At 55.1% G+C, this 14,268-nt stretch overlaps 5 protein-coding genes across 5 annotated transcripts; 3 read left to right on the forward strand and 2 right to left on the reverse strand.

Moving 5' to 3' along the window:
• Positions 1-1,014: 1,014 nt before the first annotated feature.
• Positions 1,015-5,044, forward strand: BO94DRAFT_201905 (putative serine/threonine protein kinase). Its single transcript, XM_025606103.1, has 2 exons — positions 1,015-1,887; positions 1,974-5,044. Exons 1-2 carry the CDS (start codon positions 1,181-1,183, stop codon positions 4,927-4,929), a joined length of 3,663 nt encoding a protein of 1,220 aa, XP_025464229.1. The 5' UTR covers positions 1,015-1,180; the 3' UTR covers positions 4,930-5,044.
• BO94DRAFT_201906 (uncharacterized protein) lies at positions 5,045-5,825 on the reverse strand. The gene has a single exon (XM_025606104.1). It carries the CDS (start codon positions 5,729-5,731, stop codon positions 5,159-5,161), a length of 573 nt encoding a protein of 190 aa, XP_025464230.1. The 5' UTR covers positions 5,732-5,825; the 3' UTR covers positions 5,045-5,158.
• A 552-nt stretch (positions 5,826-6,377) lies between these two features.
• On the forward strand, positions 6,378-7,488 carry BO94DRAFT_473504 (arabinogalactan endo-1,4-beta-galactosidase; the record flags this gene model as incomplete). The annotated part of the gene is made up of 2 exons (XM_025608480.1): positions 6,378-6,701; positions 6,760-7,488. The coding sequence occupies 2 exons, from the start codon at positions 6,378-6,380 to the stop codon at positions 7,486-7,488; spliced, it is 1,053 nt and encodes a 350-aa protein (XP_025464231.1).
• Positions 7,489-9,328: 1,840 nt separating this feature from the next.
• On the forward strand, positions 9,329-11,938 carry crzA (putative C2H2 transcription factor Crz1). Its single transcript, XM_025606105.1, has 2 exons — positions 9,329-10,724; positions 10,800-11,938. Exons 1-2 carry the CDS (start codon positions 9,443-9,445, stop codon positions 11,804-11,806), a joined length of 2,289 nt encoding a protein of 762 aa, XP_025464232.1. The 5' UTR covers positions 9,329-9,442; the 3' UTR covers positions 11,807-11,938.
• Positions 11,939-12,552: 614 nt separating this feature from the next.
• BO94DRAFT_538297 (alpha-1,2-mannosyltransferase ALG11) lies at positions 12,553-14,171 on the reverse strand. The gene has a single exon (XM_025612461.1). It carries the CDS (start codon positions 13,898-13,900, stop codon positions 12,800-12,802), a length of 1,101 nt encoding a protein of 366 aa, XP_025464233.1. The 5' UTR covers positions 13,901-14,171; the 3' UTR covers positions 12,553-12,799.
• Positions 14,172-14,268: the final 97 nt, after the last annotated feature.

Consider the following 14,268-nt stretch of genomic DNA (forward strand, 5'->3'; position numbering starts at 1 on the left):
AAGCGGGAGAACTGGACTGGAGGAGGAGGGCTGGCTCCAGTCTCAAGTCTCAACATCCCCACCGGCCGGCTATTGGATCCAGAATCTCCCTACGTTTCCATCGGGCCCCCCTCGAGGTCGGTACGCCGTACGGTACCTCAGTAGTATTTTCTGGGCCCCCGTCATTACTTTGCTCTCGACCCCAGTTATGACTCCCCATCGGGTATTGTAAACCACTGTACTTCCCTCCTCAAGTCTCAAGGGACTCGCTGGTGTGCTGTTCTTATTGCTATTTCCCCCTCCTTCCCATCTTCCCAGTCCCTCCCAGTCCCTCCCGCCTGACAAAAGCCTGCCTGACCCTCTGCCGCCCGCCGCCGTGAACACCACCCTGAGCACTCCTCCCATTATTCATTACTGACGAACCACCATCACATCGTTTTCTCTCTTCCTCTCCCTCTTCCTCCTCCTTCTCCCATCTCTGTCCCTTTTCCTTCCAACACCACCGACCACTTTTCTTAATCCCCCCTTCCTCTCTTCTTCTCTTTTTTCTCCATTTCTCTGTTTCCTCCTTGCTTTTCCGTCTCCTACTTTTCAATACCTGCGGATAACTACCCCCTCTTTTTTACCTCTTTTAATTCATTCCGTCGCCAGTATAATTATTTGCCCTTTTTCTTCATGACTTCGGACGGAAACCCCCTCACTATATAGCGGATACTACACCATCGTGTCTTTCTGTTACTATATCTAGACACTCTCTTGGCCTTTGGTCCAACCCCGTTCTCAAGGATCTCTTCTCCGACCGATCTGCGAACATCCCCGGCTCCCAACCCAGCTCCCTCCGCGGATCCCCGGGCGCAACTATCGACCATCGGCTGCAACCTGGCGCTGTAGCAGGTCGGTCGCTCAAATATCGGTCTTGCTACCACCGTTGTCCGGTACACGGTTCCTCCCCAGGTTGACCCGCATGGCTTTCATTGCTCTTCTCCGAGTCAAGCTCCGAGAGTAATGCCGATCCACTCGTGCGCACCATCAGAGCTTCACGTCGGCTCGCCCTGAATTGAGTGATTCCTTGGGAAGACCCATAGGTCCGGAGAAGGAACCATATAATACGCAAAGGGATATAGGCGAAGGATACTAGACCAGGCCCGGAAAGGGGAGAATGCGCAGTTGCAACTCGGAGAGTCTTCGCTGAATCAAAGATATGAAAATGGACCGTCCTCCTTCAGTTCCTGGCCTGGAGGAACCTATCAGTTTGGCTGCCCGAAATGGCCAGGCATCAGACCATGTGCGCAGGCGGAGTTCGGACAAGTCTATTGAGGACTTCTCGTCCCCGGCGCCAACGGAGGCAGATGCCAGGCAGACTGTCACTAAGCCACCAAACGCGAAACTCCCCTTGCCAAACGATTTCACAGATGGCCAAACGTCTCTTCGACACCCGTTTCCCCATCTATACCATTCCTCCAGTACCTCGAGGTCACCCTCGACCCGCACGTCTTCGAGCTCCCTTCAAGCATTAAACGAAGACATTGTCGTCGATGCTCGGTCGGATCATAGCGCTCTTGGCCGGAGCTCCATCTCCTCTCGGAGGATCTCCCACCTGGGCCACTCCGAGACTCACGCCGCAGAGTACCCCGTCTATCCTGATCAGTCTTACGCCGTCCTTCAATCTCAGATCCACCCCACCTACCAACCTCCATTCCTACGCTCCCGCAGTTCTTACCCGTCACGGACTGAGGCGACAAAGTTCGCGCCGTCGCGTCCTTCACGTACAGCGGGGAACACTCCCCTGTCCAGTCCGGGCCTGTTTTCTATCAGAAGCCCTCGGTCGACGACTCCGTTTGGGTCTGACGACGAAGGCCGCATCAGTAGTCCGTATCTTCACCCGACGCACCTCCAGCCCCCTAAGGAGTAAGTCAGATATCACTTCTAACCCCATCAACCCTCTCGGCGCAATCAAGTATGATCGGATCTCTGACTAAGCATCTTTGCGACAGGACTCATACTGCTGAGGTGGATCGAGACCTTGTGACCGGAAACAAGCTTATCAACCAGTATGAGATCCTCGAGGAGCTCGGGCGCGGTGAACATGGGAAGGTGAAGCTCGGCCGCCATGTTACGACCCGGCAGAAAGTGGCAATCAAGATCGTTCAGCGGTACTCAAAGCGCCGTCGCCTCGGAAAACTTGGAAACCCCGAGGATAAGGTTAAGAAGGAAGTCGCCATCTTAAAGAAAGCACGGCACCCCAATGTGGTCAGTTTGTTGGAAGTCATCGATGATCCGAATCGCCAAAAGGTCTACATTGTCCTCGAGTATGTCGAAAATGGAGAGATTATCTGGCGCAAGAGAGGACTGCGGGAGATCGTGCACGTCGATAAGCGCCGTCTGGAGCGTGAAAGGGCGGGCATTCCCGAGACACCCTCGTTCTTGGAGGAAAATCAACAGTATGTAAAAACCGCTCAGCATCTCCGTCGTCAGCGCGAGAAGGCGCGCGAACGACGTCAAGCGCAGGCAGCATATGCACAAGAAGCCCCGATTCCTGCTTGGAGTCTAGAGCATGGTGCAGAGTCGGATGACGAGGACGTCGAACCCGAGGGCATGATTGCGCGCATCCCCAGTCGCTCCATCATGAGTAACGATGATGCCCAATCCTCCCCGAGCCATTCCTATGCATCAGGCCATGACTCCGCACTGGCTGCCGTGGAAGGCAGTATGTACGGCGCCTATGCAGATTACTCGTTTGAAAGACGGTTTAGTACCGCGTCAAGCAGCTTTGGTTATGCGCCTTCCGAACCAGAATGGTTCAATGACGACGACGATATGTCTTACGTGCCTTGCTTGACTTTCAATGAAGCGCGCAACGCCTTTCGAGACTCGTTGCTCGGCCTTGAATATCTTCATTACCAAGGCATTATCCACCGTGACATCAAACCCGCCAACCTTCTACTGACCAGCAACTATCGTGTGAAGATTTCTGACTTTGGTGTGTCGTATTTGGGGCGACCCATCAGAGACGAGGAAGAAGAGCAAGTGGAGGAGACGGATGCTACCGAGCTGGATGATGCTCGCGAGCTGTCCAAAACCGTCGGGACACCAGCTTTCTATGCCCCAGAGCTGTGCTACACAGGCGATGATTTTGTGGATTCTCTTGGCGCAGCCCCTCGGATCACCGGCGCTATCGACGTTTGGTCTCTTGGTGTAACCCTCTATGGTATGATCTTCGGGCGCCTACCTTTCGTTTCCGACGATGAATACAGCATGTTCCAGACTATCGTGAAAAAGGAAGTCTTCATCCCGCGAAAGCGACTACAGCCCGTGGAAGATGACCCCGAAACCGTCAGTCAATGGCCTCGCTATGACGACAGCAGCAAGCGGATGGAAGATGAGCTGGTGTACGAAGACATCGACGACGAACTATATGACCTGCTTAAGCGTCTGCTGACCAAGGACCCGGTTAAACGTATCACCGTGAAGGAGATCAAACATCATCCTTGGGTTCTACATGGCCTTCCTAATCCTAGAGCCTGGGTGGAAGAGACTGATCCGGGCTACCAAAGCAAGGGGAAAAGGATTGAGGTGTCAACCGAAGAAGTGACCACCGCCGTCAGCAAAGTGCCGTTCATTCAGCGCGTGCGATCCAATGTCGCCAAATGGTCTAACTATCTGACCGGAAGGTCTAAGGAGAAGGATGGTCGCAAGCGGACTCCCAGCAATGCTCCGTCGGCCGATTCTTCTTCAACTACGGGCAGCACCGCCTTTGGGAAATACCTTTGGGATAGTCGGCGACACAGTCTCAGAGGGGACGAGGAATTTCCCCGTTCTCTCCGACTGCCCAGGGAGGGCGAGCATCCTCTCTCGCAGAGTGTGACCGCAAGCCCCGTGGGTCGTGATGATCAGACCAGTTACTTCGCCCAGCCGGACTCCGTCCCATCGCACGATCAGACTTCGCGCCCCGACCCTCCGGAACGTGCAGCGTCCACATTGTCCACCGCCGAATCCGCAAAGACCCTAAAGCCATCCGATCACAAGAAACCACCAGCACCACAGAGTGCTGGCACTCCTGTCCGTGTAGAAACGCCTGGGACTACGAACGTCGGTGGTCTTTTTGGCGGCGCGAGCCGCCGGCTTGCGAGGGGCCTTCAACCTGGAGAATGGCGTTCCGATCGGTCTATCTCGGGTGAGACCGTGTCTCTGGATGGTGACCACCACTCCGAGCCCAGTCTGGCTTTGAGTGTCGCATCCGCTGTGGGTCAAATGCAGCATTGCAACTTGCTGTCGAACGAGGAGCCGCTTTTGACTCCTCCGGATGGCTCCCTCTCAGGGATCTCAAGCCATCGGCGAAACCGATCCTACCAGCCTCCAGGCAAGCATTCTCCCGAGCAATTCCACCTAACCAAGGAGGCATTGCTAAGGAAGAGGCGGAGCGAGATCGGGCCGACCATTACTGGAGATTATATCTCCCGAGGAGAGCACGAGCCGTGCCATGGTGACTTTTCAAACCCGCGGGCAGAGACTCACCCGCCAGCCTCAGACTCGATGAATGACCATTCTTCCGGCGATCCTCTTTCAGGAGGACTGACGACATCACCGCCGTCGGCTGCTACTATCTCTTCGTCGTCAATTGACGAATATACTAGCGGCATGTCCCAGAGCACCTCTCACCCCAGCATCCCATCTGTGATTTCAGGCGCGTCGTCGCTCTCTGGTGAGGCAGGCTTCAAGGAAAAGGATGCCGAATCAGCGGCTCAGGTTCCTTCCATCCTTCGTACTGGCGAGACCGTCAAGGCCCGGCGTCCTAGTCCATCGCGCCCAGCAGAAGATGACGAATGTCGCTACTATTGTGATGACGAAGATGATTCCGAGGACGAGTCTGAAGACGAGGGCCTTGTTATTGGCAAAAAGAGGGCAACCCCTCAGAAGCCAATCATTCGTGCGGGACAGCCAAAGTCATGATACAACGCACGCTTGCCGTTTCTGGGGCGTCTTGTAGTTGTAGCCATGCAGGCAGGGAACATCAAAAGTTTCCTTCACGACCGTTACATGATGTTGCGTTTGATTCTCTTTACCTATGATGACACCAACACCACGGTCTTCATCCGTCACTTTCAGGAGCTGTTTATACGGCTTTTCGTTATTTCTTCCTCCTTTTCTCGTTAAGGTCTAATTCTTGCGTGTATATCATTTAGTCAATTTCTGAAGGGGGGTCTTTTGCTTCTTCGCCCCCCTTTCTTTCGTTCCGGCTTGTTGCGTCCCTTTGCTGGCATACAGGGAACTTCCTTAGGGTTCCAGATCTGTTGAGATACAGATACATTGCTTGTACATATATTTGCATTGGCGGCACGTTCATATTCGGCCTTCTTCTTTCTGTTTCCCTTTGCTGTGTTTGCTTGCATGCGGATGACGCCGGGGTTTCTCCTAGCTGGTATCTGCTTCCTCCTGCGTCTATATATATCGGGTCTGTTCGATGCATTGGGTTTGGGGTCTGTGATTTCCTGTATGTAATGTTGCTTTGGGAGAGGATCAGGATATACACCGCACCTGCCTTTTCTTTTCTTTTGGATAGCTGGTGGCAGCGCGGATGGTGTCTGGCTTTGCTGGGTGGGTTGGGCCTGGATTGACATGATGTTGATGACCAAGGGGACAAAGAGAGAGACCGAGAGAGTCGAAAGACGAAAGTTGAAGAGAACAACAATACAGAGAGAGACTCATCCAACGAATCACTGGGTGCGCCTGTCCCCTCGGCTGCCCATGCCATGCCATGCCATGGAAAAGCGGGTCATGTCACCCGCTCCCCCTTGGGGAGGGAGAAAAAGGTGAAACCGACCGAGCAGATGACGAGTCAGTAGAAGGGCCCGAGAGCGTCTCTTAGATGATATTACTACCTACTTCCGGAGAGTCCCGACCGCCGATTCCTCGGAGGTGCCGTATGTGGCAGTCTGCCAAATGCCCCGGTGGCGGCGAACATCTGACCTTGAGTTGGTGGGTGGAATGCGCAGACTATTTCCGGCGCATCCTCGCTTAGGGATGGAGATGCGGTCCGGAGTACGTAAACGGGGGTGCCAGACGAGGGCTCGGACGTGCCACACGGCCGATCTGCACAGACGGTGTCAGGTTCCTCCACCAATGGCTCGGGCATATTGAAACGCTTGGTGTCTCGCAATGGTCGCCTACCGTTCACTGCCGTCCGGCTTTGATTAAACCCGGAGAGAATTCCGGTGGTGTTTAATCTACATGGGCCGACTTCATCCTCCTCTGTCTCCGTGCCATTTCCAGGATGGACCCGGTGGACATGGCTTCAAGGGGCCAGCAGACGGCCATAAAGCGAGCGCTGATGCCGGCTTCGATCAGCTCTGGCGCTCTATCAGATCGCGGTTCCTGGATCATTGACTACGACCGTCATCATGATCTACTCTCTCCTCCTCGCTTCGCTGCCTCTTCTCAGCGGCGCCGCCCTGACGTACCGCGGGGCAGATATCTCTTCCCTCATCATTGAAGAAGAGGCTGGCATCAGCTACAAGAACTTGGACGGCGACACCCAGGCTCTGGAGACCATCCTGGCCAACAATGGAGTCAACTCGATCCGACAGCGGTTGTGGGTGAACCCCAGCGATGGATCGTATGACCTCGACTACAACCTGGAGCTGGCCAAGCGTGTCAAGGCTGCAGGCATGAGCATCTACTTGGACTTGCATCTGAGTGATACATGGGCAGACCCAAGTGACCAGGTAAGTTCCACCGGGCTGAGGGAAAGCGCAAGGAAACGGGCACTGACACAGGAGATAGACTACCCCTACCGGTTGGTCAACCACAGATATCGACACGCTCACCTGGCAACTGTATAACTACACGCTTGAAGTTTGCAATACGTTCGCGGAGAATGACATCGACCTGGAGATTGTTTCCATTGGCAACGAGATCTCGAGCGGACTTCTCTGGCCGCTGGGGAAGACTCCTGACTACGACAACATCGCTAAGCTGCTGCACTCGGGAGCCTGGGGTGTGAAGGACTCGGACCAGACCACAACACCAAAGATCATGATCCACCTGGACAATGGTTGGGACTGGGAAGAACAAGAATACTTCTACAGCACCGTCCTCGCCACGGGCTCGTTGGTGTCGTCGGATTTCGACCTGATGGGCGTCTCGTACTACCCATTCTACAACTCGGACGCGAGCCTGTCGGCGCTGCAGACCAGTCTGAGTAACATGCAATCGACTTACTCCAAGCCGGTGGTTGTAGTTGAGACCAACTGGCCCGTGTCATGCCCAGACCCGGCCTATGACTTCCCCTCGGATCTGAGCTCGATTCCTTTCTCTGCCGCGGGACAGGAAGAGTTTTTGGAAAAACTGGCCGATGTGGTGGCGGACGTCACCGATGGCTTGGGCATTTATTATTGGGAGCCGGCCTGGGTAGGCAATGCGGCCTTGGGTTCCAGCTGTGCGGACAACCTGATGGTGGACGTGAATACCGATGAGGTGTTGGAGAGCGTCACTGTGTTTGAAGACCTTTGAGCTCTGTGCTAAAAGATTCTGTATATCGGTAGTGTATTTTAGCGTGTGTGTACATCGGGACTCTTTTGCTCTCAAGACTCGACGACTCTACATCCTGTAGAAGAAGGCTCGAGGTAGCTGTCATCCGTAGAGAAAGTTTCCGATTGGAAAAAAGTAGACCCGCCAGAAAAGAAACTACCGGGCCGCCTACTTGTCGAAAGCCTGTGTGAACCATGGGCCTGTAGTCAGCTGGGTGGCTGTGCACCAGCGATCCGATGCTTAGTCGCGCCGGAAACCAGGCCAGGATCAGCGATTCGACAAGCAGATTACGGAGTACACGGCGGCTAATCAGGGCAGGAAATTAAAGCACAGAGCTTACGAGACACGGAGACAGGGGTGTCCGGGCTCTTGATGCGTGAGGCTGACTCGAGAGAGTCTCGAGTCTCGAGGGTCAGGGATAGGGAATTAGGGATACCCACCGCCCGGACGCACGGTTATTGGAGGGAGGGGGATTATTGTCGCACAATCGGGAATACGAGGATCGGTGGTTTGAATACCTCATAATCTAATAATGACTTCTGCCGATGCTTCGGCTCGCAGGATGTCGAGGGGAGGTGGGAGGTGGGGGGAAAGCTGGATTCTTGGATGGCTTGTTGGCTGCGCTGCGGATTAGGGCATGGCGCTGGCAATCGATGCTGCAGGCGGTCGAGTCATGATTAAACCTCTATCACAGTATCACTATCTACCTACTTGGTACTTTGTCTTTTCGATAGACTCCATGCATGCGATACGGCCTGGGGAAGAAGGGGCTATTTTTATCCACCATCTATCTCCTGCCCGATTAGATCATCCTCCCTCATTGGCATTATTGGGTTTGTTTGGGTTTGGGTTTTGGGCTGCTCCCCCTTCCATGATGGATCACCCTATCAAGGTCTATCAAGGTCTCTCAAGACGGGGATAGTAGGCTCTCTCTCCCTTCCTCTCTCCGTCTCTCTCTCTTTGAGTGTCTGTAGGCTACGCCAACGGTTTTGGTTCCACCGTTCCAATCCCGAGTCCCAGGCCCCCCTTTCATCCTGGAAGCACTTTCGCGGTGGATCCTGCAGTCTGCCTTGTCAGATGCTGGCCGATCAACCGCGGCGACAGACAGATTTCTCTGTCGATTCCAATGGATGAGCAGAACCCGCGATGCTATTATTATTCTATCCGTACCAGGGGGGTCAATCTCCCTGGTGTCTACTTAGGCAACCTCCAATGGGGATCTCCTAATAAATAGGCATAGCAGTAACGACTTCTAAGTACCTACTGGTCGTAGGGTTGAGGATATCAGGCGATTCGACTGCACGTGCCGGGGGAATCAGGCATCCAGGCGCCGTCGTCGGACTTCCACTTCTCGTCTTCCTCCTTCCTCTTCATCAGCATCATTCCTCCCTCCCTCTTCTCCATCCCCGTCCTCATCCTCATCCTCATCCTCACCTGCACTTCCAGTATTACCTGCATCCTTCTCGTCCTCCCTGACTAGCGGCCGAGGATCGACCCTCCCAGCATCTTCCCCGGCGCTTCTGGCGCCCCGAGAATGTGAAACCTTCCCCTCCAGACCGACCGCTGATGCCTGCGCCACGAGGCTGAATTGCAACGCCCTCCTCTGCTGCTTTTTGTTCTCCCTCTCTTTCCCCCTTTCCCTACCCGATTGCTCGTGTCCACCTTCTTGCACGCGAATAACAGCTTGAGTTCCGACTGAGTCACCATTGCGTACCTGAATTGGCCGACGCCGTCATCCACTAATTACTCGACTTCCCCCCCCCCCCTCCTCGTCCACAGCCAACCCGCCCACCCAACCCTCCCTCCTTCGGCACGTCTCACTCGCGCATCCCCGCGTTCCATCAGCTCCTGCGTTGGCTGTCAGATTGAACAGACCTTGCATTCACCTGCCCTCAGCCTTGCGTCGCGTGGTGTCTATTTTTGGGAACCTCTCGTCATGGCAGCCCAGGAGACCCTCCAGGACTCGGGGCAATCTCCGGGTGGGATGAAGAGCCGCAGCGTCAGCCCTTATAACGATCCCTCCACTGGCTTGACCTTGGATATTTCGGTCGCGTCGACCACTGCTCCTTATACCACTGCTTCCTACAACCCCTCCCATCCTGGCGCCTCCGAATCCTACGGCTACAACCCCGCTGGTTATCTCTCCGCACCCTCCGCCGCGCAGACGTTGGCCCCGACCGACCCGACCTACTCGCACGGCCTTCAGCTCCCACACTCCTTCGATGCTGGCTTAGTCCCTCAACTTGACCAGTCGACGGGACTATCCTTGCAGCAATCGCAGCAGCAACCACCGGACGAGAACTTCTCCAATCTGTTGAATTCGAACCCGTCCGATTTCGACTTTGCGCTCTACCAGAACCCCAGCCCAAACAGCACGGCGGCCCCGGATTACGACTCCCCGCTGCTGCTTGATCCCCAGGTTCACGGCCAGTCCCGACCGGGCAGCCAGGCTATCAACCCAGCCGACCTGATCAGCCAGATACCCTCCCCTCACCCTTCGGCCTCCCCGCAGATGTCCCCAATCTCCCCCCAAGATCGCTATCATCACTCCTCTCCTGGACCCATGTCGCCGCCGAGCTCCACCCCCGGGACTTACTACACCCCGCAACACTCTAGGCATACCTCCTTGGACCCCGCCACCGCCGCCTACATGACGGGTAATGTGCATACGGATTGGCAAGCGGTAATGGCCAATTCCGCCTTTCAGGGCCATCGACGAGCCCCCTCGGAGGTGTCCGAGGTATCGTCCGCCGCCCCGTCCCCATACATGTCGCAGCATGAGTCCTTCGATGGCGTGGACAACAACCCCTCTCCGCTCCTAGCGCCCCAGAATGATCCCGGCCTCTACGACAATGCCCTCGGCATCGAATCCTTCACCCTGTCCGAGGGTCAGCAGCAACACCCACAGCCGGGCATCAGCCCCGCCCATAGTCCGTATATTTCGCCGCAGTTGATGCCCCAGCAGAGCGCGGATATGATCCCCAACGTGCCATATATTTCTCCTCCAGCAGTGAATATGCAATACCCCACCCCGCCGACCGACATCTATGGGGATATGGTAGCTCAAGGAAACCCAGGCCTTGGAGACATGGGCCAGGCATCGCAAATGGCGCCCCCATCCATTAACGTGGAATTCGCTCCCCCGTCCAGAAATTTGAATCTCCCGCAGGCTAAGCCGGCCGCGGACCTGGACTCGCTGAGCCCGCCTGTCGCCATGCGTAAGTTGCTCCTACTCGATTTCTTTTAGCTCAGGCCTAACGGTTTTTGGACGATGCTAACCTTGAGTTTGTTAGGCTCCCGCATGCGCAGTAAGTCAGACCCGTACGCCCACCCAGCTTCTCGCGCGCGGTCATCTTCTACCTCGACTAGTCTGGAACCATTTGTCCCTCCGTCGCCGCGGTCGCTGTCGCCCTTTGATTCCATGGGGCGACAACCACACAGCAACCCCAGCTCCCGTGAGCCATCTCCCTCGCGGTCTGGCCGGCGTTTGTCGACATCATCGATCGATAGCCGTAATTACATCCTTGGCCTTGCAGATCCCCAGAGACCTGGAGCCAGTCTCAATGACTCGAAACGTGTTCAGAAACATCCTGCCACGTTCCAGTGCCATCTGTGCCCCAAGCGCTTTACACGGGCCTACAACCTACGTTCTCATCTACGGACCCACACCGATGAACGGCCGTTCGTGTGCACTGTCTGTGGGAAAGCTTTTGCTCGACAGCATGATCGGAAGCGTCACGAAGGGTTGCATTCGGGCGAGAAGAAGTTTGTCTGCCGAGGCGACCTGTCCCGGGGAGGACAGTGGGGATGTGGCCGGCGGTTCGCTCGAGCAGATGCTTTGGGCCGTCATTTCCGGTCCGAAGCTGGTCGGATCTGCATCAAGCCGTTGCTGGACGAAGAATCACAGGAGCGGGAGCGCTCGATGATGGATCAGCAACAACATCTGCAGCCAATTCCACCTCCATTGATGGTGCCTGGGATGGATGGCCAACACACAGGCAATTTCGTTCTTCCTGCCGCGTTGTTGGCACAATACCCAGCGCTGCAGAACCTGCAATGGGACCAGATAGCTGCCAGTGCAGACGAACACAGCGACATAGGAGGACGTAGCAGCTTTGATGCGAGCTCCGGCGGAGAATTTGGGTTTGACGATGACGAATCTGGTCTCAGTAGTGTCTCCGGCATCAGCGGGGGCTACGGAGGTGGCCAGGGCAATATATATGATGTGAACAACCCCGGCCAAATGCTAGGGGTTAACCCTGCAGAATCTGGCTACCGAGAAACCGATTGGAGGGCATGACACTTTTCACGGCATTTAGAGTCCTAACTTTCTATCTTTCTCTTTCTCTTTTCCCATCATTTTTTATCTTTCAGCCCGGGTCTGCCTGCCATCGCTTTCATGACCCATCCTTTTTTGTTATTTTCCCTTTTTTTTTGGCATTCCACTTATCATTTTTTTTTCTTTCATTCCATTCTTTCTATTGGAAGGTGATATTTTCAATCCAACAGGAATCCGAGCCAACGGGTGCACGGAACGGGTGCACGGTTCGGCATGATTTCGATTTTAGATAGAAAGGGCTTTGGCGTTGAGATACAGGAGGATTGGTGGTTGCCCAATGCCGGCGGGTTCACTTTCGTTCAGATACTGATGATCTTCGATTCGCGTTTCCTTTTCTGCCCTATTCCCAACCGGCCTGCCCAGCCATTTTGTTATGTGATTACGAAGAACTTTGACTTCATACCCATGGAAGATGCTCCATCTGTTTCGTGTGCAAGGTACCCGAGGAAATGGTATTTGCGTTGGGATATATCCATTTGAGTGCATGCTATGTGTGGCTTTGATTTTGGTTAACCATGAGGGTAATTTGTTCCTCTTTATCATTCCAATAGTATATTCCATTTCCCTGCACTACTACTACTCTAGTCGGATCGACACTAGTAACAGCTAGTAATATCTAGCTCTCATCTATTACTGACTGGGACTAGTGTAGTCGTTTGACGACTCCGCAGACTAGGTACAACGGATGAAAGAACATCTCTACCCCTCCTCATTGTACCCTGCGTACCTACTATAACATCCCCCCCTCTCCTTTCCCCCGCCAACCCAAGCGAACTCTCAATTAAACAGCCAACACTACAATAAGATACCCTACAGTCCCTAGAGTTCAAGCAGGAAAAAATAGTAGAGTATATTTCTTTCTTCGTAGATAAACATACCAACCATGCAGACAAAACGCCAATGAAAGCAAAGAAAGAAGGAAGGACGGAGAAGGGGAGAAGGAAACCCCACCGACTACAGTCGTACCAACTTCTCAATCTCTCCAATCCACTTGAGTGAGAACTCTTCTTCGGTGAATCTTAGGGCGGACTTGCGAGCTCGCAGGCGCATAGCGACCTTCTCTTCTGCTGGGAGGGCGAGTGCGGCCTCGAAGGCAGCAGCGAACTCTTCCTCTGTGGAGGCGCGGAAACCCGTTGCGCCGTCACCGAGGTCGATGACGATGTCTTCGCGGGGACCGCCCGAGTCGTGGACGACGCTGATTAAACCGGCAGCTTGGTATTCGACGACGCAGATACCGAAGTGTTCGTTCCACATGGCGTTAACGCCGATGGAGGCGGTGGCGAGATGGTCGAGAACGGTGGGCCAGCTGGCGTCGCAGAGGAAGGTGGTGTGATCGCGGATGCGGAGTTCGTGGGCCAGAAGTCGGAGGTTGTAAATGTGGGTCTCGTCGGGGCTGGCGTGGCGGACGGAGCCGATGAGGACGAGTTTGGGTTCCGTTTCCGGGTCTGAGGTTTCGCCCTGGCGCTTTCGGCGCTCCTGGAGGAAGCGCGCAAACGAGCGGAGGAGGAGGGGGTGGTTCTTTTCCGGGCGGAACTGGGCGATGTACAGGATGAGCGGTTGGCGGGTGTTTTCGGTCTCGGGGGTCACGGTAATGGTGGACTCGAGTTCGGAGACGGCCGTGGGCGGAAAGATCACGGTTGGGTCTTTGTAGGTGTTGGTCTGTCGGGCGGGACCCCAGATAGTGCGGATGTGCGCCGATGTCCAGGAGGAGTTGCACATGACGACGTCGACGTGGCCGCCGACCCAGCCGTACAGTTTGGCGAACGCGATCCAGTATTTGCGCTTGACCTGGCCCTTGAAGCCTTTGCCGGCGCCGGAGTTGACACCTTGCAGGCCGGTCTGGTCGTCCAAGGACTGGAGCATGTCGGTGGAGATGGTTGGGTAGTGCACGTAAGCGGCGGTCGGGACGGAGGGGAAGAGGAGCTTGCTGAAGGCGAGGGTGAAGGCATAGCCCATTGTGTCGACGAACACATCCGGGACGAGGAGGTTGAAGGCGTCGTAGGCAACGATGAGGGAGCCCAGGGACTGGCCGAGAAGAGTCATGTAGGGGTACATGCTGCTGACGACGTATTTGCGGGTGGTGAGGTAGAGGAGTACGACGGTGGGGGAGTGGAGGTGGATGTTGAAGCGGTTCTAGGGATGTCAGTATGTAGTAAGGAACAGATTCGATGGATGGATGAATGATGTACTTGGACTCTGTCCAGCATGGCTGCTTTGTTGACCTCATGGTCGCCCGTGTAGATGGCGCAGATGGCCTTGGGCCAGCGCTTCTGGGTTGCTCTCACAGCCTCCCAGAGGACACGTTCTCCGCCTCCGCCTGCATTACTGTACAGGTAAGAGTGGTCAGCGTGGGATCTCAGACAAGGGCAAAGGTTCCTTACCAGAACGGATGGAAGAAACCGATGATGCCATCCCACTCCTCG

The sequence above is a fragment of the Aspergillus sclerotioniger genome (genome assembly GCF_003184525.1).
Source record: "Aspergillus sclerotioniger CBS 115572 chromosome Unknown BO94scaffold_27, whole genome shotgun sequence".
Lineage (NCBI taxonomy): Eukaryota > Fungi > Ascomycota > Eurotiomycetes > Eurotiales > Aspergillaceae > Aspergillus > Aspergillus sclerotioniger.

Excerpts from the sequence above, each read along its gene's own strand:
- crzA (XM_025606105.1), top strand. The coding sequence starts at position 9,443 with ATGGCAGCCCAGGAGACCCTCCAGGACTCGGGGCAATCTCCGGGTGGG. Across the intron at positions 10,725-10,799 it reads GAGCCCGCCTGTCGCCATGC|GCTCCCGCATGCGCAGTAAG; the intron begins GTAAGTTGCTCC and ends TGAGTTTGTTAG.
- BO94DRAFT_538297 (XM_025612461.1), bottom strand. The coding sequence starts at position 13,900 with ATGTACCCCTACATGACTCTTCTCGGCCAGTCCCTGGGCTCCCTCATC.
- BO94DRAFT_201906 (XM_025606104.1), bottom strand. The coding sequence starts at position 5,731 with ATGGCATGGGCAGCCGAGGGGACAGGCGCACCCAGTGATTCGTTGGAT.
- BO94DRAFT_201905 (XM_025606103.1), top strand. The coding sequence starts at position 1,181 with ATGAAAATGGACCGTCCTCCTTCAGTTCCTGGCCTGGAGGAACCTATC. Across the intron at positions 1,888-1,973 it reads CACCTCCAGCCCCCTAAGGA|GACTCATACTGCTGAGGTGG; the intron begins GTAAGTCAGATA and ends TCTTTGCGACAG.